Source organism: Oryctolagus cuniculus, chromosome 6, assembly GCF_051225735.1.
Source record: "Oryctolagus cuniculus isolate XC-2025 breed Fujian yellow rabbit chromosome 6, ASM5122573v1, whole genome shotgun sequence".
NCBI lineage: Eukaryota > Metazoa > Chordata > Mammalia > Lagomorpha > Leporidae > Oryctolagus > Oryctolagus cuniculus.
The window spans coordinates 68194967-68220482 of NC_142872.1; the positions used below are offsets into that span (position 1 = coordinate 68194967).

General features: G+C 56.2%; 1 protein-coding gene across 7 annotated transcripts in view; it reads left to right on the top strand.

The window, feature by feature from the left end:
• Window positions 1–25279, top strand: part of RASGEF1C (RasGEF domain family member 1C) — an 89270-nt gene extending 63991 nt beyond the window's left edge. For 2 of the 7 annotated variants that reach the window (XM_008274993.4, XM_051833827.3), the window contains exons 2-15: window positions 949–1194; window positions 4234–4416; window positions 4584–4706; window positions 5765–5902; window positions 8557–8757; window positions 9554–9628; window positions 12625–12714; window positions 13644–13746; window positions 14285–14364; window positions 14447–14542; window positions 15880–15975; window positions 17895–18018; window positions 24157–24229; window positions 24655–25279. In XM_008274993.4, the coding sequence (XP_008273215.1) occupies window positions 4240–4416; window positions 4584–4706; window positions 5765–5902; window positions 8557–8757; window positions 9554–9628; window positions 12625–12714; window positions 13644–13746; window positions 14285–14364; window positions 14447–14542; window positions 15880–15975; window positions 17895–18018; window positions 24157–24229; window positions 24655–24679 (1401 nt within the window). In that variant the 5' untranslated portion in view covers window positions 949–1194; window positions 4234–4239 and the 3' untranslated portion in view covers window positions 24680–25279. Of the gene's footprint in view, window positions 1–948; window positions 1195–4233; window positions 4417–4583; window positions 4707–5764; window positions 5903–8556; window positions 8758–9553; window positions 9629–12624; window positions 12715–13643; window positions 13747–14284; window positions 14365–14446; window positions 14543–15879; window positions 15976–17894; window positions 18019–24156; window positions 24230–24654 lie in introns of those variants that run through there. The other 5 variants (XM_008274997.5, XM_051833828.3, XM_070075815.2 and 2 more) reach the window with 4 other exon arrangements.
• Window positions 25280–25516: the final 237 nt, after the last annotated feature.

Here is a 25516-nt window from a genome sequence, read left to right on the forward strand (position 1 = left end):
GGTGGCACTGGCCTGCTGTTGCGTTTGTGCACGGGAACGCCACTGGCCTCGCGTGCGTGTTTCTCTCCTGCCGTGTCCACTCCGTTACTCCTGATCACATTCTGTGTGCTGACTGCGGCTCCACAGCCATCATTTCAGCAGCCACAGAGGCTCGTGCAGCAGGAGTGCTCCCTGCCTCATCTGTTCTGCTCCCATTCATTCTCCGTGGCACTGCGGATCGTGTCCCGTGGGAAGAATGCCAAGGACTTGATTAGGGTGAAAGGATGCTATCAAGCATAAGGCTCTTGGCACATCCAGCCAGATCCTGGTGCAATTCAGCAAGAGTGTGGCATTGTATAAACACACACACACACACACACACACACGCACACACACGGAGCTCCTCCAGCATGCCTGCCTGCACTGATGGTTGTTAACTCTCATTCATCCCATGGGTACAGAGCGAAGCCTGCTGGAGTCAAACCATGAGGTATTTCAAAAAATTCGTGGAGGGACACACATTAGAGCTAGCAGTTCACATGTCCACAGAGATGACCACATCTGATATCAGCATGCCTAAGCTTGCTTCTCAGCTCTGGATCCCAGAGAAGTATCAGGTGTTGGCTTGAGTTCAGGGGTCCCTGCCACCCACATGGGAGACCCAGGGTGAGTTCCCAGGTCTAGGCTCCAGCCCTAGCTGTGGCCAGCATTTGGAGACTGAACCAGCAGGTTGGAGCTCTGTCTGTCTGTGTCTTCTCTCTGTGACTCTCAAATAAATAAATAAATAAATATTTTTTAAAATCCATGGAAAATTTATTAAAAGATAAGTTTATTTTGGTGCAAAAAATTTGAAATCCATGATGCATCTAAAGGGACATAAAATGTTTATGAAGGATTCATATTATGAAAAACTGCATGGATTTAACAATTTTCTTTTTTGCAGCAAAATAACTCCATTTTTTTTTTCAGGAACTCTGTAAAGTACTCTCCTGTGCCTAGTCCCCATACACAGTGCCATAGGCCCCCAGCGGGACAGGGAGACACCGAGGAATGGACACGCCTCCCAAAAAGGCAGTGGAGAGGCATCCGGCATCCAGGACGAGCCCTTCCACATCAGGCCCTGTCCGTGCCAGCCACCAAGACTCTCAGCCTCTGTAGCACATGCACCCCACCAGCTCCGCCCACTAATCACCGGCTGGGAAACCTCCTGGTGATGTAAGGGACTTTCTTTTTTTTAAGATTTATTTATTTTTATTTTAAAGTCAGAGTTACACAGAGAGAGGAGAGGCAGAGAGAGAGAGAGAGAGAGAGAGAGAGAGAGAGAGACAGGTCCTCCATCCAATGGTTCACTCCCCAATTGGCCACAACTGCCAGAGCTGTGCCAATCCGAAGCCAAGAGCCAGGAGCTTCTTCCCAGTCTCCCATGTGGGTGCAGGGGCCCAAGGATTTGGGCCATCTTCCATTGCTTTCCCAGGCCATAGCAGAGAGCTGGATCGGAAGTGGAGCAGCCAGGACTCAAACTGGCATCCATAGGGGATGCGGGCACTGCAGGAGGCAGTTTTACCTACTACGCCTCAGCGCCTCAGCGCCACACCCATAAAGGAATTTCAAGGGGAACTGTGACAGCAAGAAAATTTCCTGTCACCACTGGCCTTTTAGAAACTGTGGCAAAAAAACACATAACATAAAGTCAACCGTCCGAACCATTTGTAGGTGTAGAGATCAACTTCACGTGGTTGTGCAGCCGTCATTCCCAGCATTCTGCTCCTCCTGCTGAACAAACACCACCCATGAATCAGTGAGGCCCCTGCCCCGCCCTCAGGCCCTGGCAGCCCCTGCTCTGTGTCCTGTCTCTGAGTCCGATGACTGAGGATCTCACGGAAGCGGAATCCTACAGGGTTTGCTTTGTGTGTCTGGCTTATTTCACTTAGGGTAACACCCAGGATTTTCATGCATGTTGTAGCGTGTGTCAGAATGCCCTTCCTTTCTAAGGCTGAAGCGTATGTCATGTACAGATGCAGCGCCTTTTATCTGTTCATCTGTTGATGGCCGCTTGGGCTGCTTCAGTTTCTGGCTTTTAAAAGTCGCTCCTGGAAGTGTGGGCATTTCGCCTGGATTCAGTCTCTGGTTTTGGCTCCTGACTCCAGCTTCCTCCAGTGCAGACCCTGGGAGGCAGCAGGTGCCAGCTCAAGTAGTTGGGTCCCTGCCACCCATATGGGAGAACTGGATCTGAGGCCGGCCCGGTGCTGCAGGGTGAACAGGTGCCAGGACGCAGCTGGGCTCACAGCATCCTGTCCGGTGGCGTTGGGCCCAGAGCTGGCCGCCACACCCTCTGAGCACCTGCAGCCCCCACGGGCACACACACGCAGAGTGGCCCCACAGGGATGGGTGGAGATGGGTTGTGAAATCTCAGTTCCTGCGACTGAAAATTGAACTCTTACAGCTCTGCCCTGGAGGTGAAAATACTTATAAAACTGTCTGTCACCAGGGCTGGGACTGTCCATGCTGCCACCAACACAGTGTCTGAGGCTCCCCATGCTGCATTCGAGTCCTGGCACCTCCCAGGAGCCCCTCTCTGGTCCCCAGCGTTAGCCTGGCCGCCCACGGCCCTCTCTGTCTTTACTGTCAGGGCAGGGGTCTCGGGGCTGGCTCACCATGGCAGACTCAGTCCCTGAAGTTCCCTGGAGCGAGCCCACAGGTCAAAAACCCGGAGGCAACCTGCCTCTGTAGCACTGGGGCTGGGTAAACAGTCACAGGCGTGGCCTGGATGTGTTGCTGTGAGGGCCACATTCCTGTCTAGGGCAGGCTGCCCTGCAAGGCTGGATGGCAGAGCCACAGAGGCCCCTGGCACATGCGCGGATGGACACCTGCTGCTTGCCAGGCCCCGATGCAGCGCATGGGCTCAGAGCACAAGCTCTGGCCTTTGCCTGGAGGAGCTGTGAGTGTGGAGACACCACAACAGCGCAGCTGGCCTCTCACCACACCAGGCACCAACAGCCGCTCCCCAGCCACCCAGCTCGGCTGATGTCCAGCAGCCCCAAGTGTTGGCCTTGGAGGGGTTGCTGTAGGGAAGCACGGAAGGCTCCCTGGGGAGGAGGCCATTTCTGCAGGGATGGAGTGAGGCTGGTGGGGAGTCTTCCTGCAGGAGGGAACAGAGTGTGCCGTGGCTCAGAGCTGGAAAGAGTAGGGGGGAGAGTGCAGGGGTTGTGCTATGAGCGTATGATGGGGAAGGCAGGAGATGAGGCTGATGGGTCAGCTGATGCAAACCACAAGGCGCCCGGGGTGCCAGACAATGCCGGGCAGTGATTTTGACTGCACCTGAGAGAATCCCAGCTTAGACCGGTGGAATGGAGAAATCCACAGAGCAGCTTTAGGCACAGCAGGATCCAGGGCCTCTGCTATGGTTTGGATACGGTTTGTCCCCTCCAAAACTGACGTTGGCATTTAATCCCATTGTGAGGTATTCAGAGGGAGGGAACTTATGTGACTGTAGTGTCTGGAGGTGGGGTCTCTGGGAGGTGATTAGGGTTAGGTAAAATCATCAGGTGGAGCACCATGATCGAGTCCTTGCGGCTTTATAAGAAGAGAGAAACCAGAACACACACACACGCACACAAATATGCAGGCTCCCTATCTCACACTCTGATACCATGCCTCTACCATCGCCAGATATGGGCCCTCATCCTTGGACCAGAACCAGGAGCCAAAGTAGACTTCCAGCTTGCGCAGTCTGTGGTGTTGTGTTACTAGCAACAGCCTCCAACACTGCCCTCGGGAATGTGCCGGCGTTCCCGGCCCCTCGTGGCACTGCATGGCCCCAGCAGGGGCAGGCTTCCACCCCACCAGTGCAGGAACCCCAGGGAAGAGACAGCTTCCAAGTGCAAGACTTCCAGGGGCTGTGCCTGCACACTTCAGCCTTTGTTGAACCAGTCTGTGGCCAGCAGCAGGGAGGAACACGCTGATTATCCAGGCCTTCACTGGATTGGAGGGCACCCTCTAGGCGGGATCTGTCCCTCAGTGGGGAACTGAGAGTGGAACAGAGGTGGCTGCTTCCCTGGGGAGAGTGGAGGGCTGTAAAAGGATGGAGAATGAGTGCTGCGCTATGAGGTAGGTGGCAGCCCTCCCAGGAAGGGATCCCCAGACTCAAGTGGGCACACAAGTGACTGCGGGAGCAGAGCCCACCCAGCCAGGAGCCCTGGGGACCGGCAGCCCCAGCTCAGGTTGACCCCAGCTGCTCCGTGCTGTTGCTTATAGGCAGGCATGCCCCGGACACTGAGCACCTCCACCGTGGTCACCCCAGGAAGCCTCAGCCAACCCCCCACGGAGCCCACAGATGGCGATCAGGCTGGGCAGCCCCTCCTGGATGGAGCTCCATCCTCCGCCTCCCTGGACACCCTGATCCAGCACCTCGTGCCCACAGCCGACTACTACCCCGAGGTGGGTGAGCCGTCAGTGGGATGGAGAGGCAGCAGAGTGGGCTCTCCCCGGCCAGGCAAGGGGGAGACAGCAGGACTTTGAATGGCTTTGGGTCTGGGCCAGGGCAGGCTGGGACGCATGCTCCCCACGCACCGTGAACTTGTGCTGTCTCTCTAACATGTCCCCAGAAAGCCTACATCTTCACCTTCCTGCTCAGCTCTCGCCTCTTCATCGAGCCCCGGGAACTCCTGGCCCGGGTCTGCCACCTGTGCATCGAGCAGCAGCAGCTGGACCAGCCGGTGCTGGACAAGGTGAGGGGCAAGGCTGGTCAGGGCTCCTCTGGTTGCATCAGCTTTCCCCGATGTGCCCTCGGGCACAGACCTCTCAGAAAGGAGTCCTTGTCCCCGCACTCCTGATGAGGAGCCTCTAGGGGGTTCTGGCCTGGTGGAGGCCCAGAGCCAGACGCACAGAGCTAGGACCTTGAACCCCTATGTAGTTCTCCAGTGCTCCACGGGAACCCTTGAGCTCACAGTAAGCCCAGACTCGGGTCCCCAAGAACCGGTTCCGTAGGACCCTGCAGTTCTGCTGGAACTGCTTCCCCCTGCACGCCGGGTTCTACCCAGGATTCTTCCCTGGGACCTGCTGACGGCCCGGCCTTCCCACGGTTTCTCACTTCCTTTGCTCGGTTCTTGGCGGCTCTTGTGGGCTGGGACTATTTATTCATGCCGGCGGGGCTCTCTGCATGATGGAGACACAGCTCCAGCTTGCCTAGGACAAAGGGACTTTACTGGCCCACGTAACTGCCCAGTCTCAGGGACCGCTAGCGCCAGGGGCTCAGATAACATCATCCACACATGTTCTCTCCCCTGTGACCCTCTGCGTGGCTTCCCCTGGGCCCGGCGGTCTCCACCGCGGGCTCACCTGCCCTTTCAGAGCATGTGGAAAGGACGAGCCCCTTTCTCCATTGGTCTTGTGAAAGTCCCAATCTCATTAGCTTAGCTGTGGCCACATGTCCATCTGTGAACCAATCACAGGGCCTGATTGGGGGTATGCCATGTTCTGATTGGCCAGCGCAGATCTTGGTCCACCCATGGGGTGCGCTCAGATGCTCCTTGACTGTACCTGCTGGGAGCAAGGGAGGTGGAATTCCCCAGGGAAAATTGAGAGATGTTCCTCATGGAAACGAAACAGGGGCGCCAGGCTCGCAGAAACAAGAGATGGCCCGGCGGCATGATGTGTTTTTTCCCCCTCTGCTCCCCTGTGGGTCAGCACTGCCTTCCTGTGTCCCACACCTGTCACCCAGGCTGCTGTGACTTTGCCCCTCCAGCACCTGGTGCTCACCCCACCCTGCCCTCGGCTTGCCTTGCAGGCCCGGGTCCGGAAGTTTGGCCCCAAACTGCTCCAGTTGCTGGCTGAGTGGACAGAGACCTTCCCAAGGGACTTCCAGGAGGAGGCGACCATCGGGCACCTGAAGGACGTTGTGGGCCGCATTGCCCCCTGCGACGAGGTGGGCCAGCCAGGCGGAGTCTTCACCTCACTGCACACCACAGCTCCTCTAGTCAGCCCCTCCCTGGTGGGCCAAGGCATCAGGCCAGGCCCTTAGCTGCTTTCCTGTCCTGCCCTCCACGATGACGCCAGATGGCAGGAGAGGCAAAACCCAGTCATCAGGCCTTTGGCATGACCTGTTCCCTGAGCCTTGTGTCCCCAGGGCCACCCAGCAGTCAGCACTCCAAGACAAGGAATGCTAATGGGGGAGGGAGGAGAGGGGCTGTGCTGGATGAACCCAAAGAACAATCAGAGTCAGACTGAAGACTGCAGTGTGCAGGCATGGTCTGCTGTAACCCTGAGGGCCTGGGCGGAGGACGGGCTGGGCGGCCTTGCAGCCAGACACCCACCACCACCACCACAGGGATCTCAGCCCGCCCCACTTCCCTTATGGGTGAAGGAGTACAAGCGGCTCCACCTCCCGGGACTGTGGTGAGAATTCAGGAGGGGCCTTGCAGGGGACAGAGGCCTCCTGCTGGTACACGCAGAACAGGCAGGTTCAATAGCAATGGGCAGGTTCAATAGCATACCCAGAAGGACCCTGTGGGCAGTACCGACCTTGCTGTGTCTGCAAGGCGACAATGCTGGTGGGGGTGGGGAGGCATGGCCGTCGTGCTGGGAGGAAACTGAAGACAACGTGGCAGGCTGGTGACAGGCTCCAAAGTGGGTGTGGAGGTGGTGCAGCCAGGTGCATGGAGAAGTGCCCAGTGCTGCTGGGCAGCAGAAGCCCCGATACCCACAGCGTGACTAAGCTACGACAGGAAGGCACTGCCCTGCAGTCCCCTCCCCTGGCAGGCAAGTGACCAAGCTGCCCCAAGGGCTCAGTAAGATAGGGCCTCCCCCCATCCCCCGAGTCCCTGACCCATCTCGGGATGCCGACACCTGACTTAGGATGCAGCCAGGGCAGGCGGGGTCAGGAGAGGGGAGGGGTGCTGGTGGACAGTTGGCTGCTCTTATGAGGGGGGAAAGGGGAGAGACAGGTGAGTGGTGGGGAAAGAATGCTGGGAAGAGGGAGGGAGCCAGGTGGGAAGGGGGTGGATGTTGGAAAGGAGGGAGGGAGGCTACTGGGTGAATGGAGGGACCTGTGGGTGAATGTCGAGCAAGAGGAGGCGTGGACATGGGCATGTGGGTGGAGCAGAGAGGGGGCAGGGACAGAGGGTGGCGCAGCAGTCTGGGGCATGCAGGGGAACAAGAGCCCAGTCTGCTGGCAGGTGCTCTGCGGGTGGCTCCGGTCCCTGTGCAGCCCTGGTGCTCCCCAGAGCAGACTGCGGAGGCTCGGCCCAGAGTTCTGGGCCAGGCAGCTGGAGCTGGGAGCCAGGCTGAGAACCTGCAGGTGCGTGTTCTTGGGCAAGGCGCTCTGTCTCTGAGATTCAGTGTTCTCACCAAATGGGGACAGTAACTGTTCCCCAGCGCAGCTTGGCCGTGAGGAGCCCCTAATGCCCAGCGTGTTTTTGCCTCAGCACATGGCAAGTGCGAGCTGCGATGAGAAGCAAACCGTGCCCCCAGCTCCAGCATGGCTCACTTTTAGGGACCTTCTCCTCCGATGCGCTACAAGGCAGAGAACAGGCAGTTCTGCCCCTCTCACCCAGCTGCAGCCGCCAACACAGTTCTGCCCATCTTGCTTCTCGTCCCCTCGCACGCTTCCCGCCACCCAAACATTATCTGTGAGCAAATCCACAGACCAAATTGCACCTTTTGCAACGATTTCTCACAGGGGGCTGGGACCCAAGGTCGTGGGTGCTTTCAGAGCTGTGTGTCTTTCAGCAAATCACTTCCCCTCTCTGAGCCCTACGCTCTTGTCTGTGAAGGAGAGGGTGACGATTCCCTGGGGAGGACGCAGCACAGGGGGCAAGGCTGAGGGGGAACTCCTTGGCACATGGGGGTGAAGCCACCTCTGGGGCCATGTTTGCCACAGGCCTGTGAGCTTGGGGGTCTGTTCTGTCAGTTCTTGACCACAACCCTTGGGGAGAACCAGGCTGGTGGCACCTCCCTTGGAAACAGGAGTCTCTGATGGGGAGTTACTGGTTCCTGCATGGGGATAGAAAAATGGGTGTCCCTGGAGGGGAGGCCATGGCCAAGGACATGGCCTCAGGCGGGAAAGGGTCCCTCTGTGCTGGGTGACAAGGGCGCTTGTTCAGTGCAGTGTTAACCGAGCACTCAGCGTGTACCCAGTGCAGGAGGCCGCAACATGGAGCTCCCTAACCCTTGGGGGAGTAAAGCCGATCACCTCCTGTAAAAGGGTCACACAGGGTGGCCTGGGTGAGGACCGCTGGGGCAGAGGGCAGCACAGTGAGGCTGGTTAGGGGAGGCCTCTCTCCCCTGGGCCTGGGAGATAGAAGGGGCCGCATTCAGGCCAAGCAAAAGGGTTCATCCCGTGTCTCCCTCCCAGCACCTTCCCTGTCCCACCAGCCCCAGTGATCTCACATCTGTAACCCTACAGCCTTCCCCCCATCTGACCTTGACTTGGGAGCCTCCACACTCAAGATGGAGGGGTTCAGGCCCCCTTGAGGCCTGTAGGAGCAGTGCCTCCCCTTGGAGCCCAGGAGCCTGCACGGGCCCCTCTCAGCGGTCCCAAGGCCTGAGCGCCCCTCTCTCCGCCCTCCCCCCACCCACCAGGCATACCGGAGGAGGATGCATCAGCTACTGCAGGACCTGCACCAGAAGCTGGCAGCCCTGGGCCGGGGGCCAGAAGGCCTGGTGGGAGCTGACAAGCCCATCTCGTACAGGAGCAAGCCGCAGGCTTCCGTCCACAGGGAGCTGCTCGGCGTCTGCAGCGACCCCTACACGCTGGCCCAGCAGCTGACCCACGTGGAGCTGGTAAGCGGGCCCAGGCCCAGAGCAGGGACCAGCTGGGAACAGGCAGCCCGTCTCCCCCAGCCTGGTTGCTGTACAACCCAAGGCCCGAGCCTCTGGCAGCAGGGCCAGCTGGCATCTCCCGAGGACGCCCCCAAGCAGGCTCCCTGAGCTCATGGAGGGCTGGAGGGCAGCCCCTGGCCTCCCTGACACCACCTGCCATGGGATCCTCCCCCAGCTCGGTTTCCCATCCAGGACTCACACAGGTGCACAGTGCCCTCCCCAGGTGTCCAGGGCAGCCCCTCAAGCCCTCCCTGCTTGGGAGGCAGATGCCCTAGTGTAGCCCCAAGCACCAGCTGGGCTCTTGTGGATGCAGAAGCCAGGGGCCCGCCCCACAGGAGGGGGCTGGGTGGGGGGAGTCTCTTCCCTTGTGAACCTCACCACCCTGGCTGCTTTCCTGCAACTGCTTTCTTCCTGCATCAGCTCCTCTGCCAGGTGGGTGTGATTAGTCCTTTTTCACTGATAAAGAAAGGAAGTCCAGAAAGGTTGCATGGTTTTCCAGAAGTCACACAGCAAGAAGGACAGAGCCCACACGGCTATTCTCGCTGTTGGCCTCGGGGAGAGCAGCTAATGTCAGTCACCCGATTTTGAGCCTGGTTTCCTGGGCATTGCTCCAGGGGCTGGGGAAGGACGGGCTGCCCGGGTCAGGGTCAGCCCAGCACAGCCTGTGAAGCCCCGGGAGCCAGGGCCAGCACACAGCCACCCTCTGGGGGCCGCTTGGAACCTTCTGTCTCCCTGACCCTTCTCTCTTTCCACGCAGGAACGGCTGCGACCCATCGGGCCCGAGGAGTTTGTCCAGGCTTTCGTGAACAAGGACCCCCTGGCCAGCACAAAGGTAGAAGGCACCTGGGCTGATGGGCTGCTGTCCCGCGGGCGCTCCTGGCGCGTTTCGGCGGCCGCCACTGCCCTCCAGCGGCCACTCGGGGGAGCGCGGGCCGGGGCGAGCTGGGGAATCCTGGATCCGGCGCTGGGGACTGGGCCCACGCCCTGGGATTTCGAGCTCACTCTCCCATCTCTGACCCCAGCCATTAGGGTACTGGAAACGTGGGGTCTTTTTCATTCACACCTGCTAAAGGCAGTGCCAGCTAAACACTATAAGCGACCCCCTTTCCACCTCTCAAGTAGATACTGGCAAGATAGGCTCAGGCAGGTATGTGGAGCAGGTGGAAGGTGAATTGGCAGCCACGTTGGAAGACAGTTTGGATTTAAGTCGGCATCCTTGACTCCAACTTCCCACTCCTAATCATTGATCCCACTGATAGACACACCCCTGTGCGCAAAGACGCATGGACGATACTTGTGATGTGCAATGCTTATTCTGGCCAAAGACTGGGCACAAATTACTGCGACAGCTCCGTAAGCAGAATGCTGCACAACTATGAAAACAGCGTGAGATCTGGCTGAGGCTACCCAGTGAAAAGGTAGCATGGGCGCCGGTGAGCAGCCTGAGCTGCCGTGTGTGTGTTGGGGTGTGGGGGAGGAACCACCAGAGGAGGTGTGTGTCCCCTCTGTACCTCTAGTGTTCATGCGCCGTGTCTGGGAAGGTGCTGGCTCACAGGCAGTCCTGGGGTTGCGGCTCAGCACCAGAGGGACCCTTGGCTGCTCTCGGAGGGATTTTGGGTTCGATGTGTACGGTGTGGTCATTCCACAGTGTTACTTTTTTGTGGTTGAATACATCAAATTGCACCTGACGTCTGTGCCCCGTGCTGCGGGGAGGGGTGGCACTTGCGGTATTCCCAGCTTTTTGCTGTTGTGGGCATCGCTGCTGGCAGCACGCTTAGACCTGGTGCCTGGTGTAGGCAGGTGCACATTTTCTCCAGGGCATCTCTTCTCAGATGTTTTGGTCTCTGTACCCCTTTACATTCTTAAAAATTGTTGAGTACCCCCAGAGAACCTCTAATGATGTAGATTTGATCTATCAATGTTTATCAGTTAGCGATTAAAACTGGTAACTTTAAAAATGTGTTTACTCATGGGGGCTGGCATTGTGGCACTGCGAATTCAGGCACCCCCTGTGACACCAGGATCCCATGTGACACTGGTTCAAGTCCCGGTTGCTCCACTTCCAATCCAGCTCCCTGCTAATGTGCCTGGGAAAACAGCAGAAGATGGCCCAAGTGTTTGGGCCTCTGCATCCACATGGGAGACCCAGATGGAGTTCCAAGTTCCTGGTTTCAGCTTGGTACAGCCCTAGCCATTGCCCCCATTTGGGGAGGGAACCAGTGGATACAAGATCAGTTCATCTCTCTCTCTCTCTCTCTCTCTCTCTCTCTCTCTCTCTCTCTCTGTAATTCTGCCTCTCAGATAAATAAACCTTTTGAAAGTATTCACTCACAAATAATAATATAATAACCCATTGTATGTTGTCACAGTAGCATACTTTATGGAAAAAAACCTCCATTTCCCAAAATAGGAAATTACTGAAAAGAGTGCATTGCTTTACAATGTCTTTACAAATCTCTGTCAATGGCTGACTTAGCACAGCTGCATTTTCCTACCTCCTTCTGCATTTGGCCTCTTCACACACAGATTTTGCTTGGAGAAAAGCCAGCCTCACACAATGTGTGATTGGAAGAGAGGAGCCAGTCCCAGCCTTCCCAGACAATTGGGAATATTCTCCTTCAACACCTCACTAACACTCAGCAAGTGAGAGGGATCTTTTTTTTTTTTTAAAGATTTTTTATTTCTTTATCTGAAAGGCAGAGTTACAGAGAGAGAAGAAGAGATAATTAGAGAGAGATCTTCCATTGCTGGTTCACTCCCCAGATGGCCACAACAGCTGGTGCTGGGCCAGGATGAAGTCAGGAGCCAGGAGCTTCTTCTTCTTCTTTTTTATTTATTTTATTTGAAAGGCAGAGTTACAGGGAAGCGGGGTTGGAGGAGAGAGAGAAAAAGAGAGACAGAGAGAGCTCCCTCTCTTTCATCTGCTGGTTAACTCTCCAAATGGCAGCAACAGCCAGAGCTGGGCCAATCCGAAGCCAGGAGCTTCTTCTGGATCTCCCACATGGGTGCAGGGGCCAAGGACTTGGGCCATCTTCCCAGGCCATAGCGGAGAGCTGGATCAGAAGTGGAGTTGCCAGGACTCGAACCAGGGCTCATATGGGTTGGTGGTACTGCAGGCAGTGACTTTACACACTACGCCTCAGCGCTGGCCCCTTAATGCTTCATTAACACGTTAATACAGAAACTTGTTTTGTGTGTGCTTCTGTTTAAAGTCAGATTCCTTACTACGGACGTTTGGTTGACGCTGGGTTTGCTGTGCACTGCAGCTCCCACCTGAACACAGCGTCTCTAACGTCTGCTTTCTCTCCTGGGTGTGCCACAGCCTCTGTGTGCTCAGGAACACTGGACAGTGCTCCAGCCTTGCGGCAGGGGCTTGTTTAAGCAGTGAAATCACCATGGAAAAGCCCCAAATGCAAAAAGAGATGACACTAGATAGACCGAACCCAGTGCACTGTTCAGTCTGAGAACTGAAAGAGGAAGGTAGAGGGACACTTAACTCTGCCTCGGCTGGAAACGCCTGTGCGTGTTTGGGTGCCGCTGTACACAGATGACACAAAAGTGACCGTCACTGGGGTCACAGATGCTTTCTAGGAGTGGAGAACCGCCTGCATAACCTCGTGCAGAGTCCCAAGGCTCCACTGTGAGGGTGCACCTGAGTTTGGATTGCAGCTTTGGGAAGACCAGAAGGAGCACACCAAGTTGCTGGCATTTCTGGATGGCTTGGAGTTTAAATGTCTCCCAGGTTGCCTCTGCTGCTCCTGAGCTGACCCTGTGTCCCAGGAAGTTCCTGACCAGAAGCCTCAGAGCGGGCCTGTGTGTTTCTTCCAGCCCTGCTTCGGCGGCAGCACCAGCAACCTAGAGGCCTATGTGAAGTGGTTCAACAGACTCTGTTACCTTGTGGCCACCGAGATCTGCATGGTGAGCAGAAAGCCAGGGTGGGCGTGAATTGCCCCGGGCCAAGGGCAGCCTGGGGCTGGGAGGAGTCTGCCAAGGAGGGCCCTGAGGGCATTGAGCCCCTCTCCCCCCTTCTGCCAGCCCAGGTGCCAGCCGGGCACCCCTCCAGCAGTCAGGGGTGGGGCTGGGGAGCTCACAGATGCTGAGGCAGTGAGGGGCGGCTGCTCCTAGCCCCAGGGCTCTGCCTCCTCTGCTGGAGCCAGGTAGGGTTTGCTCACTCCAGACATACAGGAAAAGCGAGCCAACCTTTGAGAGCCTAGAAAGTTCAGGTCTGTGTTTCCTGGGGCAAGGCAGAGCTATCACCCAGCCCTGCGCTGCCCTGCCAGCAGGGAATCCCTCCTCTGAGGCACTCCCCCACACACACACTGGACAGGGTCAGTGGATAAGCACCAGCAGGGTCCTCAGAAGCCAGCTCCGCTCCAGAGCTGGGACAGGTCTTCACTGGGACTCAAGGCCCATGAAGGGAAGGGGTGACACGCAGGGCTGTGTTGTGGAACAGGCTGGTGTGGACGCCCACACTGGGGGCCAGAACGGTTGGTCTCTGTCTCCTACCTGGCCCAGCCACCATCACCAGTGCAGGCTGCCCTTGGGCCAGGGCGCAGGTAGCTGTGTGCAGCCGAGCCGGCCCATGGTGGGGTGGGTGGTCTCTGTGTAGGGCCACAGCATGTGCCGGCCCACATCCCGACCCCTCCCCTGTCGGTGCCCACCCGAGCCCCTGACTATGAACAGTGTGCTCTAAGACTCCGAGCCCTCGGCCGTGCCCTGACCTCAAGTTTCTCAGCTGTGAAATGGGCTTGGAGAAGGTTAAGGAGGGCGGGGCCTGGTGATTGGGTGTCAGGTCAGGGCTGAGTGGGAACAGGTCATCACAGAGGCTCTGGTGTCCTTGTCCCCAGCCAGCCAAGAAGAAGCAGAGGGCCCAGGTGATCGAGTTCTTCATCGACGTGGCCCGCGAGTGCTTCAACATCGGCAACTTCAACTCCCTGATGGCCATCATCTGTGAGTGGGCATAGCCCACAGGCAGGGCAAAAGCCAGAGCACGCCTCTGAACAGTGGGGGATGGGGACGGGGGCGGGGCCGTTTGCAGGCCCAAGGTAGCCAGCAGTCTGCTTCCCTGCTCAGAGGCACTGGGGGAGGGACCCCCGTTCTAAAAAAAAATAAAGGTTTATTTATTTATTTGAAAGGTAGAGTTTCAGAGAGAGAGAGAGAGGGAAAGAGATCTTCCATTTGCTGGTTCACTTCCTAGGTGGCCACAATGGCCAGGGCTAGGCCAGGCCAAAGCCAGGAGCCTGGAACTCTATCCAAATGGGTGCAGGGGCCCAAGCACTTGGGCCATCCTTTGCTGTTTTCCCAAGCACATTAGCATGGAGCTATTTTGGAAGTGGAGCAGCCAGGACTCGAACCGTTGTTCATATAGGATGCGGGCATGGCAGATGGTGGCTTAACCCACAGCAGCCGGCCTGCCTGTGGTGGGAGCAGGACTGTGAGGACTGTGCAGGCCAGAGCAGCCCTCCCCAGCCCAGCCTCCCTCTTCCAGCCGGCATGAACATGAGCCCAGTCTCCAGGCTGAAGAAGACCTGGGCCAAGGTGAAGACGGCCAAGTTTTTCATCCTGGAGGTAAAGGGGGGTTGCTGGGCTGCCGGCCATGGCCAAGGTGAGCCCTGGACAGAGCTGCCCAGTGCCTCGCTTCTCCTTCCAGCACCAGATGGACCCGACAGGGAACTTCTGCAACTACAGGACAGCACTGCGTGGGGCGGCCCACCGCTCCCTAACCGCCCACAGCAGCCGGGAGAAGGTAGGTCAGAGGCCTGCCTGGCACCCCGGGGTCCCCCCTGCTGCAGTCCAACCCCCAGCCCCACCCGGCCCTCTGCAGCAGCTGCCACATCCAGCCTTGTGGCCCTGCTCAGGTGCCTCCAGTGTGGGAAGTCACCACCTCCCAGAGCAGGTGAGCCCACCCTCCAGCAGCTCCAGCCCATGGGAGGGGCCACCTTGGGGGCTGACGTTGGCCGCCTGGGCTCATCCCCAGGAGGGTTTAGCGCTGAGAGCCCTGCATTTCCAATCTGGGCAAACCAGGCCATTTGCCACCCTGCTGCATCTGAGTGGTCCCTAGCTGGGTGACCCGGGGCTGGGCCCTACCCCTCCCCATACACCCTGCCCAGATGAACTGTCCTTTCTTCTGTGCCAAGCCCTTGTCACCTTGGATGAGGGCGACACCAGCACTCCCTGACCTGAGCAGGATGACGAGTTGTTAAATAGTAAAAGACAAAAAAGAGGCCACAAAATGACTGGATGGTGCACACCTGCTCCCTGCGCATTTGCCTGCACCTGCGCCGATGGCCTCCCCTGGTTCACACCACACCCCCACCCCCACACTGTCCCAGCAGGTGATGGGAGAAATGTTCACGGTCATCCCGGCTGCAGCTTTCACTCAGCCCCGCCCGAGCGCACTGCACCACATACAGTAACTCAGTGAGCACCAGCGTCCTTTAGGGCTTAGGAGGAAAGGAGTTCGGTTCCAGGGTTTTTGGGTCTGTATTTCCTTCCTTCCTTCCTTCCTTCCTTCCTTCCTTCCTTCCTTCCTTCCTCCTCCCTCCCTCCCTCCCTCCCTCTCTCTCTCTTTCTATTTTTAGATTTATTTATTCATTTTGAAAGTCAGAGTTACAGAGAGACACACACAGAGAGAGAGGTCTTCATCCACTGATTCACTCCCCAAATGGCTGCAACAGTCAGAGCTGGGCTGATCCAAAGCCAGGAGCCAGGAACTTCTCCTGGTCTCCCATATGGGTGCTCAAGGGCTTGGGCCATCTTCTACTGCTTTCCAAGGCCATCAGCAGAGAGCCGGATCATAAGTGGAGCAGCTAGGACTCGAACCTGAGCCCAAATGGGATGCCAGCACTGCAGGTGGAGGCTTAGCCCACTACGCCACAGCAGCGAACCCAACCTGTACCTCCTTTCTACATCCCTCTCCCCGCGCCGCCATGGCGTGCCCTAACTGACCCTGTGACTCTGGGGACTGGCTGAGAAATCTCTCCTCGCCCTCTGGCCCTGGGGCTGTGTCCCAGGTGCCTGCCTCTGGCCCTCAAGCCAACCCTGCAGGGGCCTCCCAGAGCTGACCCGCGCCTTCCCTTGCAGATTGTCATCCCCTTCTTCAGCCTGCTCATCAAGGACATCTACTTCCTGAACGAGGGCTGTGCCGACCGCCTGCCCAACGGACACGTCAACTTCGAGGTAGGGGCTGGGGCCTCACGGCCACAGCCACCGAATGCTCAGACTAATGGGGGATGCCGAGGCAGAGAGAGCGATCCAGCCAACTGCAGGCCCCCATGCTGCCCCATCCCCACCAGAGGAGGGGACCCAGGCTCATGCACGGGTCTGTGTCCACTCGCTCCACACTGGGCTTTGTGCCAGCCCAGTGCAGCTTCATCACTCCCAGGCCTGAGGGCCAGCAAGGAAAGGCCCTGGAGACCCCTGGTGATAACTGGGAGGGGCCTGGCCCCAAGGGAGGGCCTGAGCCACAGGACCAAGTTTTCAGGCAGAGGCTGCAGTGAGCGGAAGCAGAGTTAGGACTTCTGTCACTGCTATAAGGCAAGTGCCTCCTCCTCCAGGGGTCTCCCTTTGATCTATCAGCCAGAGGGAGCTCTCTTGTTCAGGGCATCCCTCAGGCAGGGCCGTGTCTCTGGGCTCCTTAGAAGCAAGGCCATGCTGATCCACTCTGTGTCTTGACCCCCAAGGTGGGCCACCCCCCACCCCCACCCCAGCATGCATTTCTTAGAATGACTGGTGCACCATACATCAGGAGTACCCCAATCTGCATTGAGAAGAGGGCTCTCTCCCGGTGCACAGCCAGGCAGGCCCACCCTGGCACTGGCTTCAGCAGGGGCTCAGCAGGGTCTGGGGTCCCACCTGCCTCCGTCTCCAAGGGCAGCGAGGCTGGGCCATCGCTTGCCCTGAGCTTCAGCCTCTCCCTCTGTAAAATGGGTTTTCCGTCACAGCCACACAGAGGGCCACGAGGAGTAGGTGTGCAGCGTGTCCCACCCCACCCCCCAGCAGGCTATGCGAGTGTCCCCTGCCGCCAGGGCCCACACATGTGTAGGCTGTGTGGTCTGAAGTGCACAGACTCCCTGTAGGCCTGACTACCCCTGAAGGCCAGTAGAGTCGGTGGGATGTCCGGCCCTACTCGTGGTCCCAGGCCACTGACGCAACAGCCACTGATGTATCCCTGGTCATCGTCAGCCCAGGCTGGGGCAACATGGATGAGACCGCAGGGCACAGGGGCCTATATTTGCCCTTGAATGAATGCTCATAGTTGAGGTAGGACAAGGCATCTGTGTGGCCCCAGGTTTGGGGAGTAGGTGATAGGGACCCGACCTGGCTGCCAGGACTGATCCGGGGACGTGCGTCACCGAGACACACTCCCCACATTCAGGCATGATCTTGTGCTGCTACTTTTTTGAAATCCTCCAGATTGTTAAACTCTTTTTTTTAAAAGAAAATTGGTACAAGTACAGCCAACCTCCCCTGTCTGTGCACCCTGCATGCTCAGGCTCAGCCACTTACAGACAGAAAAGATTTGAAAATTGTGCCCAATGGTTGTCCCTGGGTAATACAGTGCAACAGGGGTTTATGTGGGGGCATCTGGAGGTGGCTGAGGGTGCACGGGAGGCGGTGGGTGGGGCCTGCGCTGACACCAGGCCATTCCGAGTGAGGGGCTTGCACCTGCAAACACTTTGGTGTGCACAGGGGTCCTGGATGCCGAAGGACGCCTGTATTTACATTTTACTTAAATAAAATTGCACTGAATGAATACACATAAATCCTAAATACACTCATGTAACTGCAGGTGCAGCCGTCTGCAAGCCAGCAAGCACACACCCTCGCCACAGTAAGACACAGTCACAAAAATAACTGTGACGGAGACCCCACCACTAGGCACGGCCTGGGCCTCCCCTGCAGGCCCCAGGGAGACTGGGAGCTCGGGGCTGGGGACCATGAAGTCCTCGGAGGCAGTGTAGATGAGACCGCGTGATCCTTACAGAGCACCCAGGGTTCCTGCTGGGTGGGTCTGCTGGCCAGCCCCTGTGTTCCCCCTCCCACTGGAACCTCCGGCACCGGGCTGCCTCCACTCTGTGTCTCTGTGACCCTGGCAGAAATTTCTGGAACTGGCCAAGCAAGTTGGAGAGTTCATCACGTGGAAACAAGTGGAGTGTCCCTTTGAGCAAGACACCAGCATCACCCACTACCTGTACACCGCTCCCATCTTCAGTGAGGACGGTAAGGTGGCCTGGGGGCCAGGGGACCCTGGGGTGGCCGCTCAGTCACCATCCAGGGCTCCTTGCTCTGGGCAGGGTTGCACGAGGCCCATCTTTGCAGGCTCCAGGACAAAGCAGGGAAGGCCACATGCCCCTGGCCAGCTGACTGCCACCAAGGAGCACAGGACAGCCCAAGGAGCTGTGGCTGAAAACTCAAGGACCCCTAGGGCCAGGTTCTTCCTTGGACACAGTTTAGATGCTGTTGGTTGTTGTCAGTCTGAGCCATCCGTCTGCCTGGCCCCCTTTTCCCCATCAGTGAAGGACTGCCTTCCCAGGGCTCCCGAGGGGGCGGACGGGCAGGTGCTGGGCTGACCGTGGGGGCGGGGCGTGTACGCATGCATACCCGTGCAGGTGGAGGTGGGCGTAGCACACACCGGCCAGCAGTGTCTGCATCCTCCCATGCCAATGGGTCATTTGTCAGATGCGTATCTGCTTGTATGTCTCCGGAGTAGACAGCCCCCAGGCTCCCCCTCTTTCAAGAGAGTGACTGCAGGAGGAACACCAGCCAGCGGGGCGGGGGTTGGGGGTGGCTCTTCCCTGGAGGGCAGCAAAGCCCCTGGCCAGCCACCCTCGCCCTGGAACACCTGGCTCTCTTCACAGCAGGTGGATTACAGAGGGGCCCACAGCCAAGCTCAGCGACGTTGTCTACCAAAATTAACAATAATGATATGGTGGATTTTTAAGGGGATTTTTCTTTTGAATACTTTCGACTTTGTCATTTTCCTTTTTACATTTTGGGGCTGGGACCTTTTGGGAGGAGGCTTCACCCACATCCGTGGCTCCTCCTGTCCAGAAGCTCAGCTGCTAAGGGATAAGGCAGGGTGGGCTGCTCCCATTCTGGGGGCCCCCAGACCCCGGGCAGGCCTCGCCTGCTGCATCTGTGAAATGGGGTAATGAGAGCACGCGCCTCCCACCCCCCCCGCCGGGGACCCAGGAGGAGATGGTCTGAGTTGGCACAGGGCTGTGCTCAGTGCTGATGTGCAGTCCCCCTCATTTGCAGGGGACACATCCCAGACACGCCGTGGTAGTACCGAGCTCTTGTCTACTGTGTTTTCTCCTATACACATGCAGCCACATTTAATGTCTTTTCCATCTGAACGAAGCACTTAGCACATACTCTGGCTAAAATTTTGCAGTTTGAGGTGCGACAACAAATTCAGCACAGATTTCTTTTTCCTTCTTCACAGTTTCACAGAGAGATAGGTTCTTACCGCCGAGCTTAGCAACCTCAGCGCAGATTTTGTTCCCTTTCTTTATTAAGTCAAGGATTTTCACCTTTCCACTTCGAAAAATCAAAAGCAAGGCCCTTGACTGCTTCTCTCTGGCGTATCTGGATTGCCAGCATCACCACACCTGCACCTTGAGGCCGTCTTTAAGTAAAACCAGGACAGCCCTGGGAGTCACTAGTGCTGGATCAGCTCCTGAGGGCTAGCAGGCAGGTGGCGCCTGAGTGTGGACACACTGGACAGAGCAGGGAAGGCTGAGATCTCATCGCAGTCCTGAGAAGAGCGTGCAGTGTACAACTCTGGAGTGTTTGCTCCCGGGGTTTCCATTTGACTGTAGCTGGGCGGGCAAGGGGGCTGACCATCATTGCAGTTTCCCGTAGGTGCTGTTACAGATCACCAAAAACCTGGTGGCTCGCAGCAACACAGATGTGTCCCTGTGCAGTTCTGGAGGCGAGGAGTCTGAAATCCATCTCACTGGGCTCAGATCAAGATGTCAGCAGGACTGGTTTCTTCTGGGGGCTCTAAGAGGAGAATCCATTCCTGTCTCCTCTGTCAATTTCCAGTGGCCACCGCGGTCCTGGACGTGGGTCTCCATGCACCCCACTCCGCCCTCTGCTCCCCTCATCACAGCATCCGCTCTGCTGTGAACAAAGTGTGTGGCAGGGCCTTGCGCTCTGTGTCCCAGATGCCACCGTCCCGCATCCTCACATGGAGGAAGGGACGAGTGCCGAGTCCTTGCATGGCAGAAGGGCAGTAAACACCGAACGTGACCCCTCAGGCCACTCACCCCTCCTCTGAGGGTGCAGCCTTGTGGTCCAACCACCTCTTCATCTTGGTGCACTAGGGGCTGGGCTTTTTTTTTTTTTTAAGATTTATTTATTTATACATACATACATACAAAGAGAAGTAAAGACAGACAGAGAGAGGGAGAGGGAGAAAGAGAGAGAGAGGTTTTCCATCTGCTGGTTCACTCTCCAGATGGCCGCAATGGCTGGAGCTGCACTGATCCGAAGCCAGGAGCCAGGAGCTTTCTCCAAGTCTCTCACACAGGTGCACAGGGCCCCAAGCACTTGGGCCATCTTCTACTGCTTTCTCAGGCCACAGCAGAGAGCTGGATTGGAAGTGGAGCAGCCAGGGTTTGAACTGGCACCCATTTGGGATGCTGGCACTGCAGGTGGCGGCTTAGCCACTATGCCCCAGAGCTAGCCCCAGGGACTGGATTTTGATGTGAATTTTGAAGGGACACCAACATTCAGACCACAGCCCCAGTGTTACCCTGATGCTAAAACCAGACAACTTCTCTGCAGAGGAAGAAAATACAGATCAATATTCATCATGAATGTAGATGCAGTAGTGCTTAAAAATACATTAGCAAATGAAATTCAGCAATATATGAAAATAATTCTATATCATGACCGAGTGAGTGTATCTCGGGGGCATAAAGCTGTTCAATACTTGAAGGTCAATGTTATCCACTATTTTAAATACCTAAAGGAGAAAGTTTACATGATTGTATTCATCAATGCAGAAAAGACCTGTGACAATGTATGGACCCATTCATGATCAGATTTTTAAAAACTTCTCAGAAAGTAGTAATAGAGGGGAATTTATCAACTTGGCCAATTGCATCCACAAGAAAGCTTTCCCAGGGGCCGGCACTGTGGCATAGTAGGTTAAGCCTGTGCCTACAGTGCCGGCATCCCATATGGGCAACCAGTTCTAGTCCCGGCTGCTTCTCTTCCAGTTCAGCTCTCTGCTATGGCCTGGGAAAGCAGTAGAAGATGGCCCAAGTGCTTGAGCCCCTGCATCTGCATGGGAGACTGGGAAGAAGCTCCAGGCTCCTGGTTTCGGATTGGCTCAGCTCCAGTCATTATGGCCATTTGGGGAGTGAACCAGCAGATACAGGGCCGTTTTCTCTCTCTCTCTCTCTCTCTCTCTCTCTCTGTCTCTCTCTCTCTCTTCTCTCTCTGTCTATAGCTCTACCTCTCGGATAAATAACAAAAATTACTTTAAAAAAAGAAGAAGAAAGCAAGCCTTCCCATGGCATCATATTTGCTAATGAAAGGCTGGACGATTTGTTGCCAAAGTTGGTGACAAGATCAGAACGTCTCCACTTCCCCACTCCTGGATGGTGAGGGGAGAAAAGAGCTCACCGATCAGAAGGAAACGGTGACTCTGGCCCTGTTTGCAGGTGAGGCAAAAAAAAAAAATCCCAAAGAACCTACAGAACTTCCTAGAACTTATGTGTGAATTCAGCAAGGCAACAGGATATAAGATAAACAGACAAGACTCAGTGGTATTTCTAGGTACCGCAAGGAATGTGTGGACACCAAAATTCGAAACATGATACCATTTGCAGTTGCTCCAAAATGGAAATGCTTGGGCATAAATCTAACAAACCACACATATGGGACTTACATACACAAAACAGCACAATGCTGATGAGAGAAAACAGACGTGACATTCACGCAGTAGAAGACTCAGCAAAGTGTCGAAGCACCTCCCTAAATTTATGCTTAGGTTAGATCCAATTTCTATCAACATCCCAGCAAGATTCCTTGTAAGATGTAGACGTGCTTATCCTAAAATGTATGTGGATGGGCAAAGGACCTAGAATAGCTAAAACAATTTTGTAACACAGGAATAAAGTGGGAGGAATCAGCCTACTTGCTCTGAAGGCAGAAAGCAGGAGAAAACCTTCAGGATCCAGATCAGACTGAGCTTCTAAGAAACTATAAATACGTGACTATTACTGTATGACCCAGCCAGTGTCCACTTGGACATTTATTTGTTCTAAAGAAAACGAATTCTCATGTTCACAAGAAAACAAAAACCTGCACAGCAGTGTACAGACACTCCGTTACAGCCAAGCACCAGAGACAACCCGGATGCTCCGCGGTGGAGGGGAGGCTAAACCACCAACCGGGGCACCTTCATACCGTTCCTACCCAGCTGCAGCAAGGGGCGCAGCTGACTCGGCTGCAGCCTGGCTGGCTCCCCGGAGGATGCTGAGTGAAAGCAGCCAATCCTGCGAGGACGCACTGCATGCTTCTGTGGACAGCCCACCTCCGCGTATCCGCGTATCTGCGGCTTCCGCGGGGCGACTTCCACCAACCACACAGATCAAAAATGTTGGGGAAAAGATGCTCCCTGGATGTGCACAGGCTTTTTTTTTTTTTTCCTTGTCATTTGCCCCTAAGCAATATGCGATGGCAGCTATTTATTACTTAGCGTTTCATTGTATCAGGTATTATAAATAGCACATAGGTGATTTAAAATATACGAGGGAGGGCCAGCATTGTGCTGTGGTGGTTAAGAAGGTTCTTGGGGAAGCTCCCATCTCATTTCATATTGGAGTGCCTGGGTGTGAGTCGTGGCTCTGCTTCCAATTCCAGCTCCCTGCTGATGGACACTCCGAGAGGCACCAGGCAATGACTCAGATACATGGGTCCTGCCACCCACGTGGAAGACCCAAGTGGAGTTCTGGGGTCCTGGCTTCAGCCTGGCCTAGCTCCAGCTGTTGTGCACGTGGAGAGTGACCTAGCAGAACTCTCTTTCTCTCTCTCTCCCTATTTCTCTCTCTCTCTGCTACTCTTCCTTTCAAATAAACACAAACTTAAAAAAAAAGTTTATGAGAGGGGGCCGGCGCTGTGGCATAGCAGGTAAAGACACTGCCTGCAGTGCCAGCATCCCATATGGCCGCTGGTTTGAGTCCCAGATGCTTCACTTCCAATCTAGTTCTCTACCATGGCCTGGGAAAGCAGTGAAAGATGACCCAAGTGCTTGGGCCCCTGCAACCATGTGGGAGACCCAGAAGAAGCTCCTGGCTCCTGGCTTTGGATCAGCGCAGCTCCGGCTGTTGCAGCCATCTGGGTACTGAACCAGTGGATGGAAGACCTCTCTCTCTCTCTCTCTCTCTCTCTCTCTCTCTACCTCTCTTGAACTCTGCCTTTCAAATAAATAAATACATCTTTAAAAACAAAAAGTATATGAGAGGATGTGCATACATTCCCTACAAACATTACACCATTTTATAAAGATGTATTTATTTGAAAGGCAGAGTTACAAAGAAAGAAGGAGAGACACACAGAGAGATCTTCCCTCTGCTGGTTCACATCCCAAATGGCCACAATGGCAAGGGCTGGGCCAGGCCAAAGCCAAAAGCCAAAAGCCAAGAACTCCATCTGGGTCTCCCATGTGGGTGGCAGGGGCCCAAGCACTTGGGTCATCTTCCATGACTTTACAAGGCACATTAGCAAGAAGCTGGATGGGAAGTGGAGCAACTAGGACTCCAACCTGCCCTCCAGTGTGGGATGCCTGAGTCGCAAGTTGTGGTTGTACCTGCTGTGCCACAATACTGGCCCCATACCAACACCATTTTACAGAAAGGACTTGTGCATCCTTGGATCTTGGTGTCTGCAAGGGATCCTGGAACCAACTCTTCACAGATGTCAAGGGAAAACTCTATGTATCATCCTTGAAAGGATGCCATCCAGAAATGCAGAATAGATCAGTGGCTTAAGAAGAGGGTGTGGCTGGGCGGGCAGTGGGTGTGGCTCTATAAGGGCATTGAGAGGAGCCTATGGTGATGGAGACCTTCTGTGTCTCGACCGTGTTTGTGTTGCTACGCTGGTCACGTTCTATTCCATTCTGTGCCATACCACACTCTACTTCTCTGCAGTTTTGCAAGTGCATTGGGGGAAACTGAGTAAAAGGCCCACAGGATCTCTGTGCATTATTTCTTACAACCGCACGTGGATCTACAATTATCTCCAAACACAAAGTTTAAAAACACACAGCAGGTCAGGTACTGGGCAAGGAATGGGTTATCCTGGTCAACTGCAATTTACGTAAATTCACTGCATTCTGTCCAGGTCTATATTTGGCTTCTTATGAAAGTGAGAGCCCTGAGAACCAAACAGAAAAAGACAGGTGGAAATCGCTAAGGTGAGTCTCATGCCAAGACTGGGAGGAAGGGGGGAGGGAGAGGGCTAGGGCTACAGAGATATCCAAGTCATCAGCTTTCTGGGAACCCAGCCAGTCCATGGGGGAAGGGACAGGATGAGGCCAAGGTCACAAGGCTGGGGGGAGAGGAGACGTCCTCCCCCCCACCCCGCCGGGCTGGCGGCTGCCTCCAGAGACCTTGGTGCCGGAGCTCCCACTCCCTAGTTCTTGGCAGGCAGTGAGACGTACTCACTGCCTCCTGCTTGGCTGTGCTATGACACCAGCCAGGGCAGGGCAGGAATGAGTCACAGCAGCGGCTCCAAGGATGGCGCCATGGCCAGGGGAGGCCCCTCCTCTCGGCATGCTGAGGTGGCTCCTGGGGGACACGAGTCTGACCCCAGGGCCGACTCTCATGTTTAAATCTGCAGGTCTTCTATTTTGGGGAAGACATGAGGAGCACTGAGTTGGAGGAGGAGGAAGACGTGGAGCCAGCAGAGGCCGCTGATGGGCCCCGCCCCAGACAGCCCAGCAGGTGGCAGCAGGAACCACATGGACACTGGAGGGCTTTTGTCAGACCTCAATCCTGGGAGACACTCGTGGGGGCCACACCTTGGGGACACCGGCCCTCAGGACTTCTGGGACTGTGTGGCTGGTCAGTCTGCCCATTCTGGGAGGGGACACGGCACTGCCCCGAAGGATCCAGTGGCTGCAATCCCACCAAATGACATGTGCCATGGAGGCCGACGCCATGACCTGTCGCCAGGTAGCCTGAGAGCCACCACAGTGGGCATCGTGGTGTGACGTGAGACATGCCAGCTCAGCGTCTGTGACAGACCCCATCCAGCCCTTCCCAGCGGGCTCGTTCCCACAGCCCGTGCACCCTCCCCTTCCTGGACCGTGCTGGCATCGGGGATGGCTTCCTGGTGACAGTGGAGAAACCATCAGTGTGACCACCTGGAGTCACAGAGTCCACAGTGTGTGCGTCACCGCCCTGCCACCCAGCCCCCTTGTAAGAGTGATGGTCGGTATAAACACGCATTGGTGCATTCCGCACGTCTGTGTCCGGCCCATGTCTTGGACCTCTGTTGGCCGGGTTGCACTGAGTCCTTAGCCCTGACTGAGAGAAGAAGGGCTTCCTGATGCCAGCCTGGGTGTGGTACGGCTGCAGGCTCAGGGGGCCATGGTGGCTGTGTGCGATCCACATGCCCCACAGGATGCTCACACGGCTGGCGCCTGACCGTGCTCAGTGAGCCTTTGGTGGACAGATACCTCTTGTGCAGCATTGGGGGC